The 23,464-nt window shown below is 33.1% G+C and overlaps 1 protein-coding gene across 5 annotated transcripts in view; it reads right to left on the reverse strand.

Annotated features, from left to right (window-relative positions):
- The window catches only part of Cnksr2 (connector enhancer of kinase suppressor of Ras 2), a 220,159-nt gene that overhangs the window by 113,358 nt on the left and 83,337 nt on the right, over positions 1-23,464 (reverse strand). For all 5 annotated transcript variants that reach the window (XM_070040726.1, XM_070040728.1, XM_070040725.1 and 2 more), the window contains exons 6-8: positions 14,383-14,502; positions 9,835-9,894; positions 5,866-5,934 (exon numbers count right to left, since the gene is read on the reverse strand). In XM_070040726.1, the coding sequence (XP_069896827.1) occupies positions 5,866-5,934; positions 9,835-9,894; positions 14,383-14,502 (249 nt within the window). The remainder of the gene's footprint in view (positions 1-5,865; positions 5,935-9,834; positions 9,895-14,382; positions 14,503-23,464) is intronic.

Below are 23,464 nucleotides of genomic sequence, written 5' to 3' on the forward strand. Positions count from 1 at the left end.
GGTAAAAAGTTCATGAGAACTCCATTTCAACCAATAAACCTGTGTGTGGTAGTACACACTGGTCATCTGAGCCACACAACAAATGAAACAGAAGGAACAAGGTCCAGATCTGTTTGGGTTTCAAAATGAAACCTAATCTGAAAAATAAAGGGCTGGAGATATATATGGTTCATGTAGTAGAGCACTTGCCTAGCAAGCACAAGGCTTTGAGTTCATACTCTGGTGCTGCTCCCCTCCCATCTCTGAAAGTAACTTCCATAACAGTGAATGACAACGTGTTCACTCTAGAAGTTATCTTTAGAAGTCATTTTAGCAGAAATTTGACAACTGAAGACAAGAATGGTCAGCTCTAAATGGGCCACAGTGAATGCTATATTATCAGTTGTTCTAGTTTAAATTATAATCCTCTACTCCTTAGTATTAATGATAATAAAATGTAGAAGAAACAGTGTTAGAGGAAATGTACAAGCAGTGAGTGACTACATTACCTACAATTTTAGTTGTCATGCTACCTGGAATTTTAATTTAGTGGATTTGAATCCTAAGGCTAAATAACCTAAAAAGAATTTAAGATTAATGTCACTGCCTCTTGAATTTTCTAATATAACGTTCTATAGTGTTCCCTTTACATGTAATGGTTTTATAATGGTTTTAGCAGGCTGATAAATATTATTCATTAATTGATAAGAAGTGGATTAGGGGATTGTTACTGGCAGCTTCCTGCTGTTTTGACAAGGGTAGGAAAAGGGCTGAGATGACTGATATTAATTGGCAAATGAACTACACATTTAAGTTAATAACCTGGAGTTGGTAAGAATTTCAGGCAATAGATACAGTTTAAACATACAGAATAATCACTTTTAACAATGCCTTTTTAAACTTCAAGCAAAAAGTAAATCATATTTAATTATACATTGATATTAAAAGATACATTCCTAAGAACAAAAATAAGTTAAAATAACCATTTATAAAGCAGTTAGGTTTTTCCTGGTGAAGTGGTAAGAACTGTATAAATAAGAGTAAAACAAAGAAAATTGTTTAAGAAGGGATTATATAACACATTTGCTTTACAGATGTATTTAAGATAATGAGTTAAACTTTGTAATAGAAAAATAATGAAATATTAAATTAGAAAGAAATTATTGTCAAATTTATGTCAATATGTGGTACTTGAAAACCAATTTCCACTTGATTTTATCAAAGTCAAAATCTTCAATGTAAAATAAAAGAAAAAATTATAAACTACTGACTACATACAACGAATCCAAAATAAAATATTAGCATGAGTAGCTGAAATCTGTGATACATTGTTTACTTTGATTTTTGGTAAACATTATACTTTCCTCTTTTAAAAGAAAATAATTCATGTGCTCTGTTTCAGCATACTAATTTCTTAGAATCTTAATATTGTTTTTAAGGCATTATTAGGATCACTTATTAAGTAACATGTAAATGTCATGCTAATGTAATTAGTCTAGCAACATGTTGTGTATATAGGAATAATCTCTGATAAATGAGAACCACTGACTCTCGTTGGAGGTCTTAATTTTTGATGGTTTGGGTGTAAGGAATTATAATAAGATAATGATTTCTTCTGTGAGAAAGGAAAACATGAGGAAACACAGAAGAAAACTGAACAAATCAAGAATGGAGGAAGAATGGGTGAGAAAAGATTAGAATGGTAAAGAAGAAAATTGAAAAAGAAGATTAAAAAAAAGACAAAAAATAGGTAATTTAGAAAAGAGAGGGAAGAAGTACATCTCATGTTAAACAATGTCAAGATATAGAGTAAGCTGAAGCATCCACTTATTTCTGCTGAAATCCATGGAATGAGAAATAGGACCACAGGGAAAGAAAAGGATGGATGAACTTTATTCAGTCATCACATTCTCATCTATTATGACTATGTTTGCCTCCCCATTGAATAATATTCTCATGTTTTTCTAGTGGTTGAAGAACAAAATGGTCAGGGCACAAAAAATAGAGTGTGGGAAAAAGAAAATAAGGGAGACACATAAAGGAAGTTAGAATGAAATTTCCAGGCGACTGAACAGCCATTCAGTCTGTTCTTTTCCCCTCACCCTTTCTGCTATCACTTACAAGTCTTGATCAGTTTCATTGAGTATTTTGAGAATAATAAAACCCACTAGCTTAAAGTACTTATCTTTCATCTCTCATTTATCAATCTTCAATATACTATTTGCTACAGTCTATCTGTTGACAGTCATGACTTGGTTATTTTCCGATCCAGTAGCCTTTGTAGCCATATCTTTTCAACCATTTTTTGCCATAATATTCATCAGGTGCCAGAAGGCCTTTCAAAATAGTATTGAATATGTTTTTAATATTGACAGGAAACAAAATATTCCAAATGCTGGATTCAACCATCACAAGTGCCATGTTTTTTTAAACATGATACTAAGAGAAACAATATGTTTTTAGTAAGGACAGAATATTTAGAACACTTAACACATCCCAAACAATACTAACATGATACTTAACAGATTCATTAGCAATATACCCAAATATTTCTTAGTAACTTTATATAGTCTCATCAAAAAAAGCATGTTAAAACTGCATCAATGAGAACAATGTTGCTGTTTCAAACTATGCCAAATTTTTCTTCCAGGGAGAGGTATGTAGTGGCAGGTGAAGTGGAAAAAACTTGGGAGATTCCAGCAGCTTTTGAGGAGTTGGATCTTCAGTAGCATGCTTGGATGTTCCTGTTTTTTTTCTTCTTCCTACCTGGCACCCACTTTCTTAGACAGAGCAGCATGTTGATGTGAAAAGCTTAAAAGCCACTTAAAGAATATAGCAACCTGAAAATGGACATATAACTTCCAGTCTCATTTCAAAGAAGAAAATATATTTGATTTTAAAAAGAGCATACTAGAAACACATCAAAGTGGACATACATTATACTAGCAATTGAAAATTATAGTATTTAACGCTTTGTGATTCATTCAACTTTCACAGACCCTCAGTGAATAATTTTAAATTATTTTCAACATATTTCAAATAAAAAGTGAATACCAGATTTTATGTTGCACATTATATTACTGCCTGAATATGTAAGAAAAATTAAATTACAGAAAATATTTCAATTAATATCATTCCAAACAGTAAGATACAGTATTGCTTTTTTATTGTTGAATCTAAAATAGTATAGGGTAATTCTGATAATATCCCACTATTCTGAAAAAAACAAGTTAATGGATTAGCCAATTAATCTTTATTATGTATTTCAAATGCTGGTCACATTTTAATGGAACATCATAATCAATACCTAGTGTCCATTGTAATACACATAGGGACAAAAGGAACAATTATATACTGTAATTTATACTTGTTCCAATTAATTTACATGCCTACTAATCCTTTTGTAGAAATAAATACCAGTATATTAACACTTCACCCTTCTCTGTATTCTCTAGAAAGAAGTTAGAAACAGTGTAGAGATAAAAAAAAACCCACAGGCAATAAGAGGGCACAATGAGTTACATTAAATGAAATGTACCACTCTTGTACAAATATGCCTTTTACTTGAACACAAAAAGAAAATCTGGTAATTGGTAACATTATAAAACAAGGCCATTTTATGAAATTCAACCTGCTTTCCTGACTGTTATAACCCCAAACCAACTTGTTGGCTCTAGGAGAAGTCTGCCAAGAATCAGGACTCCAAATGGTACAACTATTGTAGCAGATAATAGGGAAGAAGAGAAATAACAAAGTTAATTGGTATTGAGTACCTAATATGTCTTTGTGATGTGTTTTACACATTTTATCTGAGAGAAAGGAGTTGGTGAAAAATGGCAATAAGGTCAAATCTGAACCCTATTTCTAATTTCACTTAAGCTTATTCACTCCCTCAGTTATGTAAATTTGCTCTTTCGTCCTCTTTTTCCCTTGATACCACTTACTGTCTCACTGGATGCTCACATGCTTATTAAGATTCCTCCTCCTTTGATAATTTTATAATTTGAATTTTGGAAGAATACAATAAAGGTAAAATAAGAAAATAGGTCTCAGAGTCAGAAGGCTTTGAGTTGTAGATGTTATGTAATCATTCTGAGTCTCAGTTTGCACATCATCTTTGCAGAATTATTATAAGAAGTAAATAACATAAACTATTTAAGATGAGGTCGAACTCATTGTAAGAACACCATAGCTGCTAGCTAAGTTTATTATGTTTATACAAAAGTAGATTAACCCCCAAACAGTTAACATACTTCACTTCAAGTCGCAAGTCAACTTCAGAGCAAAAACTGGAAGTGAATTTTCCCAGCAATCATTCTGTTTAGTTTAAATTAAAAAATATTCCTGTGATACAACAATGTATTTATACATTGTCACAGTATTTAAATGGCACTAATCCATACAGAACTTACTAATTTGTAGACTTTTTATCTTTTTGAGTTAACAGACATTTATAATATTTTAGACTTTTCAAGATTCTCAGATTCATTTGATGTCAGGATCATTGATCTCAAATAATACCCTTTAAAACTAATTCATTCTTCATTAGAGATAATTTGTATCCTCTTAGTAATTGACCATGTAGAAATATATGCAGAAACTATTAATCAGAATTTCCATTTGTTAAAAAGGCTCATTGCAGCATGGAGGTAGCATGAGTATTAGAAGAGGGAAAAACTACTCATCTATCGAAGCAGCTGCTTTATCCCATTTTCACAAACCATTATCCTATGGAACAAATAGTTTCCTTAAGGAGATTTTATACAGTTTCTAGTAATGAGAAAAAAAAGTCATCATAATCGTCATAGGGTAGAGGGATTATGTTTCTTGTCATCTCTTTATATTCATGGCCAACAATAAGTTATACATTTAGTTTTATTAAGTTTCAACTTTTATTTAGATAATGAACTCACATCATAACTTTAAACATCAGTGTTTAGGAAACTTTTCAAAATACTACTGAGAAAAACTAGTCTTCATTAGAATATGTGGAAGCAAATTTTGATAAATTGTATAACAGGATATAATTATTCACTGTGAAGAGTTAGTTAGTATGCTATTAATAGAATGCTTATTCCAAAGTCTCACTTTTTAAGATAAGATTATAATATTAATAATCAGATTATTTTAACTTCATTTTTAGACAACACATTTTATTTTGGCAGAGAGCAGAGCAAAATGAATCAACTGAGAAATTTAAAATAGCCATAAATGAAAACCATTTAATGATAATTTGTCTTCATTTAAGATGAATAAAAATAGCCTTCAAAAACCCCACAATCAGAGAATGTCCTTGCCATTGATGGCTGTGTAAATGTATTTGTGAAGTTCATAAGACAAGAAAATTTTATAAACTTATTTAATTAAATACAATAGTCTTTAAAAAACAAACCTCTAGATCCTTTTGGGAAATGAAGAGCTAATTCAACTATTAAAGATTTAAATTTTTACAAAAATCTACATTTAAAATGAGCCCAAAAGTCACCATACTTGAATGAACAAGTCAATGCTAAAATAGTTAAATGAAGGTATGCAGTTACAAAACACATCAACTAGTTAACTCATACATATGAGGCTACATCTTCAGTCTGAAAAGGTTAAACTGATGTGCATTGTCCAAGATTATTATTCCAGTTCATAGAGAATATTCTATTACTCTGTACCTGTTCTTATAGAGATGCATTTTTAACCACTAAAAATATTTCCTCATTTTCTTTTAATGCCATGTCTTATACTCTCATCAAATAATTAGGAAGTATAAACAGTTGTTGAGTTACTTTAAAAAAATCTCCAGTTTTCAGGTATACATTTCTGGTATTCTTTTAAAGTTTTTAGCAAATCTTTAGATTAGTTCCTCCCACTGACTCTTAAGGTAATTATACATACCACAGTCTGATGATTAACTTGAATCACTTCATCGCCAGCATGGATTTTCTTGCACCGATCTGCAGGTGACTGAATTCAATATAAAAGAAACGATAAACAACATCAATTTTATTAGTATTTGCCTCTCTCTGATAATAAGTTCATCTTAAATTAGATTAATATTTTTATCATAATTTTAAAAGAATTAAGCAAAATGTTTATTGCTGTATACTGTTTGCATTGACAGGAAATAGAAATGCAAAAGAGTATATAGATATTTAAGTTTTAAAGCAAGAAAATATTCCTCAGAGCATTAAGAGAAAGTTACCCTGCTAAGAAACTGCTCTGAAAATGTATTTCAAAATATTATTTTGTTAAATTTTATTTTATTTAATACAGATAATTCATATTAATTTCAACAAATTGACATTGTCAAGTAAATGCATATGATCAGCATCAAAGCTTGGAAGTCTGATCACTGAATTGCTGATTTATTTTATCATCAATTAAACTAATTCTGAAAAGTAATATATAAAAGCAAGTTAAAAGATAAGTAGCAGTTAATTCAAAACTCTATTAGATATCATTCTAAGTGTTTAATTGTGAGAGTATGGTATTTCTTGTGTTTCAGACAGTGTCAAACATTGGTCCACAAAAACATATTAAACTAAAGCAAAAACATTTCTACAAGATCTATAAGAATTCCATCAGTTCGTTTCTTTTTTACCTTAAGAGATTAATATACAAAAGTAACAATCAAAAATCATTTGGAAATTTAATATTAACATATTATAAAAAGTCTTTAGAAAACTGAAATTTAAGATAGAAATTATACAATATTGTAGGTCTGGGTAAGAGTTTAAAATACTCCTCTTTATTTTCCTTTAAGTGTCTACTGATGATTGGCTACATAAATGTGAGGCATCCTAGTATGGCAATATGCTTTTGTATTTTAGATATATTTGAATGAAAATATGTTTATTTATCTACCAAAATCTGCTATACATGTTTCCACAGTACTCATTCATATCTACTGAAACTGAATAAAAAAATGAGTGGTAACACCTATCAAGGAAAATGCTACTTTTGACATCTGGAATTGAATTGATTTACAAAGTCATTTCCAGTTACTTTTTTGATTAATTTATAATTTCCAATTATCTTGAATATATAAAAGTCTTAAAATAAATCTAATATCAACACATTTTAAAATCTACAATAAAAAGCTATTTGCTGAGGCTAAAATTCAGGATGAGATAATTTTCGTGGCTGGGTATGGTGGTTCACTCCTGCAATCTTAACAGGCAGGAAGTGAGGCAGAAGGATCATGAAGAAGCCCGCCTGGGCTACACAGTGAAAGTTTGTTATAAAGAAAAGGTAAACCCATCTGTAATGTGTATCACAACATTTTTAGCAAGGGGGAATATCACCAAATATAATAATCCTCATATTACAAATCATTGTTATAACCATAATCATTCCCTTCAATATTTGGATCACAACTGATCTTTTAAAAGGAGAATATAGAAGAAAAATATCAAGCAAATGGCTCTAGTCATTTGTAAAATATAATTGGCATATAAAATTCACAGGTAAGTGAAAGAGGGAGTAACTCCTATAAAGTATAGACTTTTACATTTAACAGGACACTAGAGATCACTTTGCCTCAAGTCCTCATTTTACATACAGAAAAACAAAGAAACTAGGGTACAGAAAAGCAAAATATAACTTACCCAACTTTAGTCAACAGCTTTATTTACTCAGACTCAACCCAGAACTCCTAATTATAAATGACTGAGGGTTCCAAAAATAGCAAAATATTTTTAAGAAAAATTAAGTATATAATAATGATTCATGTCTGAATTACTCCCCAAATTAATATTCTTTGATCATTTATCCATTTATAAAATATTACTGAGAAATTCATAGGAATGAGGAATAATGATCAACTTTTACAGATCCCAGATAATATAGACAGATTGATTCCTACCAATGATGCATTATATAGATCAATTTCTGTGATTTCTTCTCTGACTGCACTTGGGAGCATTTACTACTTTTTCCTTGGTCCTTCAAAGTAAAGTGTATTATGACCTGTTTATACCGAAGAATCCCTACTTGTTGTCTACTCCTCTGAGAAAGCAAGTTATTTTATTTTTTTATACTATATAGCATCATGCCTAAAACACAGTAGACATGAAATGAGGCTTGTTAAAGTAACAAATGAGTGATCAAATGAATGCACCAATGAGAATTATTAGTGGTAAGAGTATAGTTTATAGCATTTCACATTTTACTGCTATTTCTAATCCCTTAACTCTCTCAGATGTAAGGATGCTACACTATTTCAAATTGAATATATATTTTATATTTCATCTTCTACAAGAAACCAAGAGACCAAGGGGTAAAATCAGTAATTATTTAAAGTTAATAGATGAATTAAACTACACAATCATTGATTTTTTTGTGTGATGATTCTGGGACTTGAACTCATGATATAGGCAATGTTCCTGAGCTTTTTTTTTTTGTTAAAAGTTAGTGCTTTACCACTAGCCATACCTCCACTTCCAGCCTTTTGGTGGTTAACTGGAGATAATAACTTCATGGACTTTTCTGCTCAGGCTGGTTTCAAACTATGATACTGAAATTTCAGCCTCCTGAGTAGCTAAGATTATAGGTGTGAGCCACCAACGCCCAGCAAAAACATTGATTTTTTTTCAGAAGAAAACACTGGCAAATGTGTAGATCAATAAAAATTTAGGATTAAATCAATTGCACCATAGCCTTCTTTAAAGAAGCACAGAAAATTCATGAAAAATTTCAGAACATCTAAAAGAAAACAATAATGTAAATCTGAGCACATGCATATATAAGAGTAGAACAGAAATGTAGGCTAAGTGAATGCAGAAATAATGATATTTTATTCAGTTCTATTATGCCAATCATGCTAATGACCACCATGATCGTGTCATGTTTCTCTTTGTAGAGCATAGCAATAGTGCTCTACAGCACAGTTGTCTACATTTATTAGCTTATTAGATGTTCATAACAACAGAGTAAGGTATGTAGTATAGATAATTCCCAGGTAATTATCAAGGAAAACAAAGTAACGAGAGATTATGAGTCTGCAAACATTACACTGCCATTAAGGTGCAGAATTTGTTGTAGTATCTAGGCCTTGGAGACTTCTGACCCTCTGTATGCAGTGGTTCTCAAACTTGAACATACTTTTGAACTACTTGTTAAAACAGAGCTCTTAATAAGAAAGGCTATCCCCATAATTTTTGATTTAGTAGGTCTGGGGTACGGTTTTGATAATTTGCATCTTTAGCATGTTGTTAAGGGAGGAAAACTACTCAGCTACACCAGGCTGCTCCTTCACTGAATTAAGCTGAATTATGCTGCAAATATTCAGAAAGCCTGCATCTGTGTTTCTTTCTTCCATCAGTTAGCTTTCTTAAAATAACTAAAATATTTGACAGATGGAAGAAAACTCTTTTAGATGTCACAATAACTTGTCATAAACCAGAAAATACTTAGCAAAGATAACTCTCTGGCTACAAACAAAACCTTTGATTGATTTACTTACAGTAGCAATTCTAACTAAATAAAGTGACTAAAATCCTAAATAAACCAGTACCTACTAACTCAGTATGTATATTTTTATTTATAGCTCTCAGCTATTGTTTTATCATGTTTCAGGTTTTACTTTATTATGTTTATTTTTTATTAATAAGTTTTTTATTGTGAAAATACTGTACAGAGGGGTTACAATTACATGGGCAAGGTAATGAGTACATTTCTTATCAAGCATTGCTGCCTCCTCCTTTGTTTCCTTTTACCATCTCTGCCTTCCCATTCCGCCCCCCACCCAGGTTGTAAAGTTCATTTTTTGACATAGCATTTTGTACATTTCATTGCTTAGAAGTTAACCTCAATCATGTGAAATATACATGCATAAACCAAAATTTGAAATGCTGCAATACTTACATTTTCAGTGGTTCCAGTAATTACATGGAGGCCATCATATGTTGATTTAATATACATACCCTAAGAAAAAGATAGCATCAGAAAAAAGTATAGAGTATAAAGATGTCCTTCTTACAAATCCATGACTTAAGAAGGGTGTTTTTAAATTGGTAAGGAATTACCATGTAAGTGTTCTCTTTGTAAAGTTTTTCCAAAGAAGCCTATAATGGAATTTAATCAAGTAACTACTTGAAAAGTAAATCGCCTCTGAGGTTTATAAAATGCAGCATGGTAACTGAATATTCTAAAGAAAAAAATATACATTATTTCCTCCCAAATCCATACTATACATATAGCAAAATAAAGTTACAACAGGAAATTTAAATATTGTCATGTTTTTAGCTTATGGTACTTGATATAATTACACAACAAAAATAGGTTTCTACAGAAGATAGCTCAACTATAATTAACCAGAGCTAGAAGAGTAATAAAATTGCATATAAATTTTGTTCTATTTTGTAGTGTCCTGTATTTCTTCCTTCCTAATCTGGAATATGAGATTAAACAAGAACCAATAATATCATTGCAGAAAATATAAATTTAGCCCTTATGTAAAGAAAATCACTATTACAATATCAATTTTCCATATTTTATGTCAATTTTATACTTAGACATATGGATGTGCATGTTTTTATTCAAAATAAGAAATTAAAGGAATCAGATTAGATCATGGTATAGAATTACTGACAAGTTATCCGATAGTTTTTTATTCTAAAAAGTCATTTTGGGGAATATCACAGTTTTCTGCCTGGCCTGGCCTTGAACTCTGATCACCCCATGCTCAGCCTTCCAAGTAGTTAGGATTATATGTGTGAGCCACCAGTGCCTTTGTGTTATAACTGTTCTTAATAATCAAAACTGACTTCTTTATCCATTTTATCTGCCTCTGGTAGTACTCATTTAAAAAAGACCCAAAAGTCAGGTATCAAAGGGAAGAGAAAACACAGATTCTTGGATGACTTTCTAACTCATCATCTTTTGAATAAGGAAGAGTCCATAGAAATACATTTGATTATCTGTTATCCTCAGAGAATGGGCCAAACAGAAGGAAGACTTGCAATTTAAATGTATTTTTTCCTGGATCTGAAACAAATAATGACTTTCTATTTCATCAAAATCTTAACTCTTGTTTTTTCATTAAAAAAATTCTGGATCTGACTTCAACAGCTCCCTCTTTCCTGCTCAGTTTGCCAAAGTGACATTTGCTTCACTCTTTCAAAATGTCAGTTAATCGACAATAGCCAGAGCAACCTCACAGTGATGTTGGTAGAATAATGCATATTTGAAGGAAGTCCAAGTACCTAAATAGAAAAAGAACTCTTTGAAGCGAAGAGGCTCCCCTAACGATCTCCCTAGCCCCTTCCCCTATAGTCAATTCATCCCTTGGTTCGGATTCAGCTTTGACAGGTTCTGATAGATTTCATTTTCCTTTCTTTAACTTTCCACTAATTATTATTGTTTAAAAGCAAGTTACATATGCTTTAATCACAACTAAGGATTCTTGCCTACATCTATTTTTTCTTTATTTATCATTTAGACATTTCCTATAGCTACCTGCATAGATGCTAAATGCAACCCAAATCCACAAATCTATTTCTTTCAAATGTAACATACTAAGGTTTAAAATGGTATCTTGCACAACTCATGTAAAATCTCTTAATTAGACTTTCCCTTTTGATATGGACCACAAAAGTGAGTTTATACTTCAGTCTTGGAATTGAACACATTAGGTATTTCTTTTACTTCTTTTGAAATTCCAACCTAGTGAAGTGCTATCTTATGTCTTTAAAATTAAGTTTTTAAAGCAGTTTTAATTTTTCTTTGGGTCCGGTCGTGGGGCCTGAACTCTGGGTGCTGTCCCTCAGCTCTTCAGCTCAAGGCTAGTGCTCTACCACTTGAGCCATAGCACCACTTCCGGCTTTTTTTTTCTGCTTATGTGGTGCTGAGGAATTGAACCCAGGGCCTCATGCATGCAAGGCAAGCGCTCTACCACTGAGCCACCTTCTCAGCCCCCAGTTTTAAATTTTTTATTATTTTATTTTTCTATACATTTTATTATACTATTTTTATTTTTAATTTAAATTTTATTGTAAAGGTCATGTACAGAGGGGTTACAATTATGTAAGTCAGGTAATGAGAACATTTTTTGGACAGTATTAACCCTTCCCTTATTTTTTCCACTTTTTCCCCCTCTATACTATTTTTTTAATAGGAGGCAACAATGCTTGATAAGAAATGTGCCTATTACCTTGTTCATGTAATTGCAACCCCTCTGTATGGCATTTTCACGATAAAAAATTATTAATAAAAAAGTCATCTTCTTAAGCAACTTCTTTCTCCCTTTAGTAATTTCAAATTTGAAAGTGGAGTATTGAAAAAAAACTTACTCAGATATACTTTTTAGATTTACCTGGACTAAAACTTACTTCTTTTATTACGTATTTAATATAGAGTAAGTGAGAGAGATCTGTGATTCTATTCTCTCAATTGTGAGGGTTGTGAGGAAAAAACTGGCAAATGGTAAGCATTTTGTTCTTTTCTTTTCTCTTCCAGTTTTATTCCCACAGTATTTAACTGAATTGGTTCTTGGCATTTTAAGTTCATTACTATTCCAGAGAGCAAATACAGGTCTACCACTTTTAAGTTACAAAAACAATAGACCTCTCAACGGCAATACATCCATAAAAAATCAAGAGTGCATAAAACTCTTTATTTAGCATTGTATTGATTCACTTCACATGATATCTTCTTCATGGTTTCAGTGGAAATTAGAGGAAAAAAATTTTCTGAAGACTGTACTGTCTTTACAACCAGTCTCAAAGCCAGTAGGAGCTTTAAACATGATTTACACTGTAACATAAAGCTAATATATAACAGTAACATGGTCCCTAGCCAGTTTCTTGTTTGTGTGTGTGTGTGTGTGTGTGTCTGTGTGTATTTGTGCATGTGTGTCTTCCTCAATATCAAACTCTTGTTCAAAATATTATATTTAATATTTTTATTATCTTTAAATAGTTGTTCACAGAAGTTGCCAGTCATCCCTCCCAACCTATTCTTTCCTTCATTCTTGTTAATTGTGTAGAGTATACAATAAATTTTGACTGCATTCTTCCTCCTCTTCATTTGTCTTCCCCTCTCTCCTAATATCAATTTTATATGCTTTCTTTCTACATTTTTTTTGTTTTTTACAAATCTCCACCTTGGATTAAACTGATAGTACATTTTTAACCAGGTGAACAAAATATAGAAGATTATCTTTGTTATTACACAATAAAATACCTATTAGTGTTCTTGATATTCATTTGCTTATTTGCTCTTATAAGAATGGATGTGAATCTGGGTGCGTGTGGCTCAAACCTGTTAACCTAGCTACTCAGAAAGCTGAGATCTGAGGATTACGGTTCAAAACCAGTCCAGGCAGACCCTGTAAGACTCTTATTTCCAATTAATCACCAGAAAACTGGAAGCAGTGTTGTGGCTCAAAGTTGTCAGGTACTAGCCTTGTGCAAAAGAGTTCAGGGATAGAACACTCAGGCCTTGAAATCAAGCCTCATGACTGACAAAAATGTATTTTTTTAAAGAAAAAAAAAGAATGGATGTAAAGCTGGGCATTAGTAGCTCACACCTATAATTCCAGCTATTCAAAAGGCTGAGTTCAGGAAGAATGTTGTTTGAAGTCAGGTCAGCTAGTACGTGAGACTTCATCACCATTAACCAGCAAAAAGTAGGACTGTAAGTGTGGCTCCAGTAGAAAAGCATCAGCTATGACCAAGCAAGCCAAGCAAGTATAAAGTTCTAAGTTCAAATCCCAGTGTTAAAAAAAATAAAAAAGAATGGATGTAAAGGTGGAAGTGGTGGTAGAATATTTGTAATCCCAGTTACTCAAAAGGAAGAGGCAGGAGGACTAAGAGTTTAAAACAAGCCCGGGAAAACTAGCACAACCCTATTTCAAAAACAAAAACAGGAAAGGGATATGGGAAAAGTTCAAGTGGTAGAATGCTTGCCTATTATGTTCAAATCCTCAGTATCCTCAGAATTGTAAAAATATAATAGAAATGAGTTAACCAGTGTATCAGTTTTGTTTGGCTATTTGCCCTAAGGGAAGGGAATGAATATCTATTAAAAACAGAACAAATTAAAGTAAAATGAACAAAATAAACATCAGTGTGCATTGACCAGTATCACTGTGGTGATTATTATAAAATGTTAAACTTTTTAATGGAATTTTAACTAGAGGGAGGAATTTTAATCTTTGTTTAATATGTGATCAAGGCTAACTGATTACCAAATTAAGCAAGATAATTCAGCAATTACTGTTTTCAATTCTCTTGCATTTATCTTAACAAAATTTCTTACCAAGACAAACTTCTACTACCTTAATTTTTAGGCAAAAAATTAAAATGCTCTTATCTATTGAAATTTATAGATTCCCACATTTGGAGCTTGCTTTGCTCGCATCTAGCTGTCCGCTTGATGGATGGTGGCTTTGATAAACATGGTATTTCTTACCAGCCCTTCACTTGGTTTGATATTTGCCAGCTGGATCACTTCCAGGTGAGCAGACTGTGAAACTAGAGGATCTGATGACAGGGAGATGATGTGGTCACAGACTCCAGAAAGAGTTTTACACTGAAAAAAAGGAAAAAATAGAAAAGAATGGAAGAAAAAAATTATGGGAAATGCATATTACAAGTAATATACCAATTGGCATTTATTATAATTCTTTTATGAGGAAAAATATTCAGTAGAAGAAAGTTAACTGGTATTTTATTCTGAAAAACCTTAATAAAATTATTTGGGCACACCTAATACATAAAATACACATATATTATTCTAAACTATGAATTTAAGATTTAAATGCCAAATTACTCATGAAAAATTATGATTATAAGTTATTTTTCTCATTTGATGCATCACACGTAAAACAACTACTAAGAAGTATTAATTAATAATTTTCCAATTACAACCATCAAATAGAAGTGAATTAATTAATGGGAAAAAACTTGGTGTCATTTAATTCACAATCCAAAAAGTTAAAAAAATACAAAACCAAAAAACCAATTTGACCAAGGTCTTGGAAAGAGGAATCTTCCAAGTCTGCTGAGTAAAACGATCTTTCACTTTCCTGCTTGATGTTACCTTTGTACAATATTTCTTACCTCCAGTCAAAGCTTAGAATAACCTCAATCTGTTTTCTATGGACAGTCTGAATACCTCTGAGACAGAGTCTATATTCTCCTCATCTCTGACTCTCCTCTACCCACCTACCACTCACACTGCCTAGAAAAGTGGTAGAACATACAAGGTCCTCAATAAATATTGGTTGACTGGTTTCCAGCTCTACTAACACACATATATTTGGGTTGAATCAAGCAAATGAGCTTTAGTAACCACTGCTTGGCTAAGAACAGATTATTTGTGCTTTACTCAGGATAAATCCAGTTATGTTTACACAGAACATTAAATTTAAAATGCATGTTATATCTACAATAGTGTGGGTAAGCTTAGACACTGTAAATCACAAAGAAAGTGGGATATGAATAACAAAGCTTGCAATATGCTGCTCTAATATAGTAGCCCTGAGAATCTTCAAAGACTCTTAAACAGATTGGAGGCTAGTTTCCATGATTTGAGTTTTTTTCTTTGCCTAAGGAGGAATTACTGTTTTTCTAGAATCAAGATATGAGCTTTTATCCATTTCCAATATGTTATATTTGTTTTTTGTGTTTGCACTGGTAAATGCAAGCTAAATTTTCCTTTGTAATAGCACTTACAAGGTTTTTGGATCTGCTTCTCAAGGCTGCAATTTAATTGTGACTATAAGCTCCTAAAGACATATTATATGCACGATACCAACAGCCATGGAAAGAACATGGGCTTGATATGAAGACAGATGTGTTCAGTCACCACACTGACAGTGACTTAAGCAATTTTTATTCTGCAGCAATAAAGGTTACTTTATCTGGTTTCAAAAATAAAAATATGATGAAAATATTTATTTATTCATTCATTCATTTCATATCCTGAGGCTTGAACTCTGGGCCTCCTGCTCTTGCTTAGCACTGTTGCACATTTCTGATGCTCTACCACTTTTTTTCTGGATTAAAGATATATCTCACTATTTCTCTAGCCATAAAAGAAATGCAAATCAAAACAACATTGAAATTCTACCTCACCCCAGTTAGAATGACTATAATCAAGAAAAGTAACAATAACAGTTCCTGGAGGGGATGTGGCCAAAAGGGAACCCTACTGCATTGTTGGTGGGAGTGTAAACTTGTTCAACCACTTTGGAAAGTAGTATGGAGGTTCCTCAAAAGTCTCCACATAGAGCTCCCCTATGACCCAGCAATCCCACTTTTGGGCATTTACCCAAATGATCCCAACAAGGCTATACTAAATCTACCAGCACAACTATGTTTATTGCAGCATTATAGATATGGAACCAACCCAGATGCCCCTCAGCAGATGAATGGATCAAGAAAATGTGTACACACACACACACACACACACACACACACACACACACACACACACACACACACACACACACACACACACACACACACACACACACACACACACACACACACACACACACACACACACAGAATGGAATTCTATGCCTCCATCAGAAAGAATGACACAGTCCATTTGTTAGGAAATGGAAAGACTTGGAAAAAATTCTATTAAGTGAAGTAAGCCAGGCCCAAAGAAACATAGGTCCCATGGTTTTCCTTATCTGCAATAACTAGTATATGTCTAGGACAAGCAGAAAAGGTCAAAAGCTATGTACATATGACCATATAAGATGATGCTAAGCTAAATGAACCCCAAGATAGGGACACAAGAGGTTTTATCTTTCTTGCTGTTGCTTTGACAGTACTTATAATGTACTATGTGATTTTTGTTTCTTTTTTTTTTTTGCTTTCTTTTGTTTCTTACCCCATGGTATAACCCCTGTTTTCACTGTATTTGACTCGGTTCCCCTGCATCTTGTATATACATTTTGTATCTTGGGAAGGGGAAGGGAAATAACAAAATGCTGAAATAAGGATACAGGTTGACTCATTGTAACAATGAGATGTACAAGACACTATGTTGAAAACGAAGTTTACAACTATGTGGGGGAGGGAGGAGTTGGGGAGGTGGGGAGAGAAGGGATGGTAGGGGAAAACAAAGGAGGGAGTAACAATGCTCAATACTTTATTCATGTAACTGTAACCCCTCTCTACATCTATATCTAGAGCTTAGCCTCCTGAGTAGTTAATATTATAGGTGTGAGCCTCTGATGCCTGGCTTTCTTCTTTGTTCTTTACTTCAATTGGGGTTCTTCAATTTTGAATGGCTTCTATATGGGATATGTGGATTGAATGCTAATTCTGCAATAACTAAATCATTATGACCAAAAGAATTTTGTGTGGTTTCTAAAAAACATTTTTTAGAAGTCCAATATATAGGACTGGGAAGTTGGCTCAGTGGTAGAGTGCTTGCCTTGCGTACATGAGGCCCCAGGTTCGATTCTTCAGCACCACATAAGCAGAAAAAAGCCGGAAGTGGTACTGTGGCTCAAGTGATAGGGCACTAGCCTTGAGCTGGAGAGCTGAGGGACAGTGCCCAGACCCAGGCCGACAAAAAAAAGTCCAGTATATAAATAAACAGGAATGTAATCATGTACATAAATGGTTCCATATACGTATGTTACAATATTCAGTGTCTCCTTTGAGCAAAAGTAGCTCTTCCGTTCAGACACTGGTAGCATTTATAAGTGGGATAAGAGAAGGAAAGTTCGAAAGACCAATTAATTTCACACATAAAATCTCAAAATATTTGTTAAGATTCTCCATAAGTGATTTTTTCAAACACTTGCTATGTACTATGTGCAGTTGGGAATACACAAGGCAAAACCTTCACTGAATGTCAGTGGGATCCTGAGAAATGAATTCTTCCACACAAATCCCACAACAAAGTGAATAAGAAAGTCAAAGCTCAAACTCAAGGTCCTGATACTCAATATATTATTCTTTTCATGTGATGTAGTATGTTTAACTAAAGAACTCTTCACAGTTAATCAGTTGTGAATGAGAGAAGTTAGGTGGCAACATAACATCTTTGTGTGTGTGTGTGTGTGTGTGTGTGTGTGTGTGTGTGTGTGTGTGTGTGTGTGTGTGTGTGTGAAAATACTGTACAGATGAGTTACAATTACATGGGCAAGTTAATGAGTACATTTCTTATCAAGCATTATTGCCTCCTTCTTTGTTTCCCCTTACCATTCCTTCCCATCTCCCTCCCCAGACACCCCTCCTCGGCCAAAGTTGTAAAGTTCATTTTTCGACATAGCATCTTGTACATCTCATTTCTGCAATGGGTCCACCTGTATCCCTATTTAAACAATTTGTTTTTTTCCCTTCCCCTCCACAAATTATACCAACATCAAATACAGTGAAAGCAGGGGTTATATATAAATTCTCAAAGGAATTGTTTCCATAGTTATACTCAGCTGGCTCATCGATTTTTGGGGGGTTTTATTTATTTTTCCCCACTTTTGCTTTTCTTTTTGTATCTCTGAGTTGAAATTTAAATGATCAATGATGTAATAGCTATTTATAGCTGTATAACAAATTACTACAAACTCCTATTTCTTATCAGTTTCCATGGCTCAGTAGACATCCCCAAGTTTGCTGCTTAGGTTCTTACAAGCAACCTGCAACCAAGACATCAACTGGGCTGAATTCCTTCAGGGAAACGTTAGTAGAGAACCTGTTTCCAAGTTCCTTTAGGTAGTCAGCAAAATTCATTCCTTCTGGTCTTATGACTGTGGCTGTCATTTGGGGATTGATCTAATCTATCAGGGGTTGTTTTCAGGTCTAGCAATGTTACACAGTCACAATTTCTTCAAGGCCAGAAGGCTATCTTTTTCTTCTTTGAGACTTCTTTAAAGGGCTCACATGTGTTTAGGCTCACTAAGGGTAATCTCTCTTTTGAGCAGGTTAACATTAAATAATGGCCTTTAAATATATCTGCAAAATCCTTTTCATAGAACAAAACTTGAATATGGGAATTAAATCTATCCTGTCCATTTCTTTCCACCACATGGCAGAATTGGCAATTATATTCCAGTGGCAGAGTTCTTGGGGGCCATCTTAGATTCTGTCTGCCACAGATGCCAACAAAATTTATCAACAGAATGAGAGGAAAAAAAGTTAGTGAAATGAAATCTTTGCGATTTACAACCTCACAATTAGATTTAGATCTCCTAGGGTAGTAGCTATAGTGAAATGATAAAGAACCTCGGATTACCACTTACTAATTGCATAATCTTGGCCAAGTTACTTAATCCTTCAAGTGTCTGAGCTTCCTTTTCCATATAATAAGGCAAAAAGATACCTATAACTGCATTTATGAGGAATCAATGAAGAAATCATATATAACATACATAATTATATATATATATATGTTCTAAACATTCTTCTAAACAATTTAAATGTATGAACTAATTTAATCCATACAGTATTCCTAAGGAGAAACTAGTTTCTCTATACAATAGACGTAGAAGTAGGGCCAAAAAAGTGTTAAAATTTTGCTCAATATCACACAACTTTTCAATGAGAGCCAAATTATACCCAGGCAGTTTTGCTTTAGTTCCTGCTAGCTTAATCACTGTGTTTGCATCATTGCCTCACACGAAACTATCGGCTATTTAATGCTTAGAGGAATAAATTTCAAGATAATACTATGGCCTAAAAAATTTCACTTAAAAATAATCATAAAGAGGTCAGTGCAAAAATAGCAAGTGAACATCAGATCCAAATGTGTAACTTCTTTGATGCACAAGACACTTTCAACTTACATCCAACTACTACTTCTAGTCTAATTTCAGTTGGTAAAAGAGGCTCCACTACTACTCTCACTTCTAACAGGAAAAGAGTAAGCTGGAAACCAGAACTGGATTTGGGAAGATATCTATTCTATTTATTCATAAGCTGTTTCGTGAGCAAAAGATAGAGACAGGCAGGTCTGTGGTAGTTTCCCAAGCAAAAGAGGGCATGTTACTTTCCAGGTTCAAGAATAATAACAGTTGGGACATATCAGTGGCTTAAATAAGATACTGACCATTAGGAAGATGACTTAATTTTACTTTGGACTTCAAATAGAGAGTTAAGAAGTTCATAATGACTGGCTGAACTCCTGTAAAGTTCAGACAGACACACACAACCTTTATAGGCAAATGGGGAGGACATAATAGAATTGGGATCAATGGCTTCACCTTCCAGAAATTTAAAGGTACCAATGTATGGTTTAATGGAAGTAAAGCCTAACTGTACTGTAACAGTTACAAATTTAACTCTTGGCTTCAGGCTTTCTGTGATAATGGACTGTAGAACCTCTATTGTCAGTAGAGGGCACTGGAGAGACACTACCAGGGGAAGGAGGCATCTCTTCCAGGTTCCCATGGACTACATTTGATTTTTTGCTTTCTTCTGCTATTTTAGAGTTCAATGGTACACACACGTGAGGACCAAAGGTGGTGCTCTACTCCAGTAGCAATTGTACCCTCAGTGATGCTGCAGCCTCACCTAGGCTTGGTGAGCCCCAAGACTTGGTGACTGAGACTGTAATACCCCAACTCTTGCTATAAACCCTTCTACCATCTTACTTCCCTGCATTCTGAAAGGTAGTTTCCCACTTGCCTGGACAGTGAGACTTTAAGTACATTTTCTCAGCCATGTACAAGGTGTTCTAAACTGAAATATGTTCTGCTCTCATTACTATCTTTTCTTACTCGCCAGGCATGGTTATGATTCTCTTTACATCTTTGTAGAAACTCTTCTACCATCACTTAACAATTACTTATATTAAACTCCTCGTATTTCAGTATAGTTTGTCTCTAGACTGATTTAATTACCGTAAAGAAACCTTTACATTTACAGTGACTTAACTATACTGAAAAAAAAGATCTCAGAGTGTTCTTGAACATACATAAAGTGGCCTTAAACAAAAATAGTCCTGTAATTTATCACTTTGTGTGTCCATTCTGCTTTTTTATGAGTTTTTGAGTTTGTCAGCAAAGAATTGCAACCTTTAGACCAAGAAACCACAGACACACCAATTCTGCATTTATACTGTTCATAGCTAGTAAGTGTCAGAATAAGTAAGGACACCAAATCTTTTAACTCTCCAAATGCTGCCCTTTCAACATTACTTGACTACTCTACCAAAACAAATACTCCCTGAAAACAAGGATTGTGCTCTCAAAGTCTGTCTGAAAATGAATGGATTTTACAGTGCATAGACTATCCAACAAATGTAATGTTACAAAGAATGCTCCTAGTAAGTATACTATATGTCTACATAAATAATATTAAGAAACACTAAAACCACATTATCTTAATTTTTTGCATGTCACATTACCTTTAGTATAGGCATGCTTTCTTTTTGTCCCAGAAAATACATTTTCTACTTTGATCATATTATACCTACATTTGTTCTTTCTTCCTTCCTGTATGGAAAGTTATTATGAAGAAGAGAATTTATACTTAGAATAGTTGACAGTACAATTAGCTACCAAAATGTTAAAATATCAATATATAGTATAATACAATATTTAAGTAAACAATGCCTATATCAGTAATAGTGTTAGTATATCTCTTTAGGCTGATCACTAAGACTATAGGGAAGATTATTAAAGTTGTATTAACTATAAAATAGTAAAACAGCATCTTCATGCTTTCCATCAAATAAAATCTTAATAGTAGAATTCATATTCTAATAAGAATGACCAGAATTTCTATTTTCAAATGTTATTCCAATTAAATGTCAAGTATACAACAAACAAACACATTCAGTTTGCCTTTGGGCCACAATCACAGTTTTAAGAGCATTGTCTAGGTTACAATTGACAAAGGCTGTCTTTTCAGAACATGAGGGACCCGCTGAAGGCCAATATAAAATTACTTTTACAGATCTTTAAAGTCTTAAGAGTGTCATTGCCTTTAAGAAATCTCTAAAAACTAATACCACTTTTATTTCATAATGGGACATTCTGCTACCCCGGTGCTTAAGTACTTCTTCAAGGTTTGAGACAATTAGAACAGGACAGCTATGGTTATGTAATATATGATATAAATGTCTGGAGAGACTAAAGTGAGTTCATAAATTTCTCCTCCAGGATTCTCTCATATCTAACCCTTGGGTGGTTTAAGCTATTTTTAGTCTAGACAGCAGAAAAGGAACAATAATCTTAGCTTAGATGAAGATTAGGAATGCATAATTCATAAATTTAAAGAAGGGAAAAAACAGACAGGATGCTTATGAAATAAAACAAGTATTTGACATGCCAAAATACACCAAACTCATTACCAAATCAAAACAAACTAAGAATAATGGCTTGGAGATAAAGCACTGTATAACTAAAAGATCATCTGATGCTAAAATAATAAAATAGGCATTCTGTGTATTCTTCCCATTATCTTTATAAAGAACACCCCCGAGTTAATGTAAAATGTGTATTTCAGCTCAAAACAGTGTGATTTAAGGAGTGTGACTTTAATGGTTATTTATGGCTTGGGATTTCTATGAGTTTATCAAAGCTGACAAGTGCTTCAGGCTCACCAATGAGAGCAGCAGGGCTGTGCGACAAGCACAGTGAGTCTGCTAAAGCCCAAGGTCTGAGATAGCTTTTCCAGATACAAAGGCTACACTGCAAGGTGGAAGTGAAAGTGGAGTACAGGACTGAAAAGAGCTATGGACTTGCTGTTACTGGCTTACTGTATAAGACAAGGATTTTTGCAGAGCAAAACATGTCTCCAACATGCTAGAGAATGTGTAATACAAGCCAAGGCATAAAAAGGAGAATTTCAGACCAACTAAAATGAAATAGAACATTATAATCACACAGACATAGTACACTGCTTATCTGCATTGCCTTTTGTCTTTTCTGGTTGCATTCTCTTGCCTCTTCCATTACACCTAGTGGAAATTTCCACAGAAACCTGAGCTGTTCAGTCTCCTTTTATTCACTGTCACATTTCATATTAGCAGACATCCCTGCCCAATACCACAACTAACCTCCATTTCTACCAGGCTTTTTGGTCTCCATAACCTTATATTTTCTAAATTTAAGCAGAAACATCTCTTTCCAATTTTAGAAATGAGAAACATGAAAATTAAAACCTAGACTAACCATTTCAAGTAATTTTTGATTACTATATTGTGTAATATAAAATTATCCCTTAAAGCAATCAGACTTATTAACACATTAGGATAAATACACACTTTTCTATTAAAAAGTACCGTGAACTAATTTTAAGAAATTGGGCAGATACTTGAAATTTCAGTAACAAAATTAAATCATCCAAGTAAATGTAATAAATATTATTGAATATTACTCTTTTTAGATGTAAAAAATAATAAAATGAAAGCAATTTATTTGTACATTATATATTCACAATTTCAAAGAGTGTAACTGTATATATTAATATTATACCATCTAAGTATACAATAGTTTACCGAAGCACTGTTGTTCTATTATTTTCTAAGTTTTGTTATTATACCTAATGCTTCTATAAATACTTTCCTTAGAAGATGCTAT

Source organism: Dipodomys merriami, unplaced genomic scaffold (genome assembly GCF_024711535.1).
Source record: "Dipodomys merriami isolate MVZ:Mamm:240054 unplaced genomic scaffold, mDipMer1.0.p SCAF_3, whole genome shotgun sequence".
Classification (NCBI taxonomy): Eukaryota; Metazoa; Chordata; class Mammalia; order Rodentia; family Heteromyidae; genus Dipodomys; species Dipodomys merriami.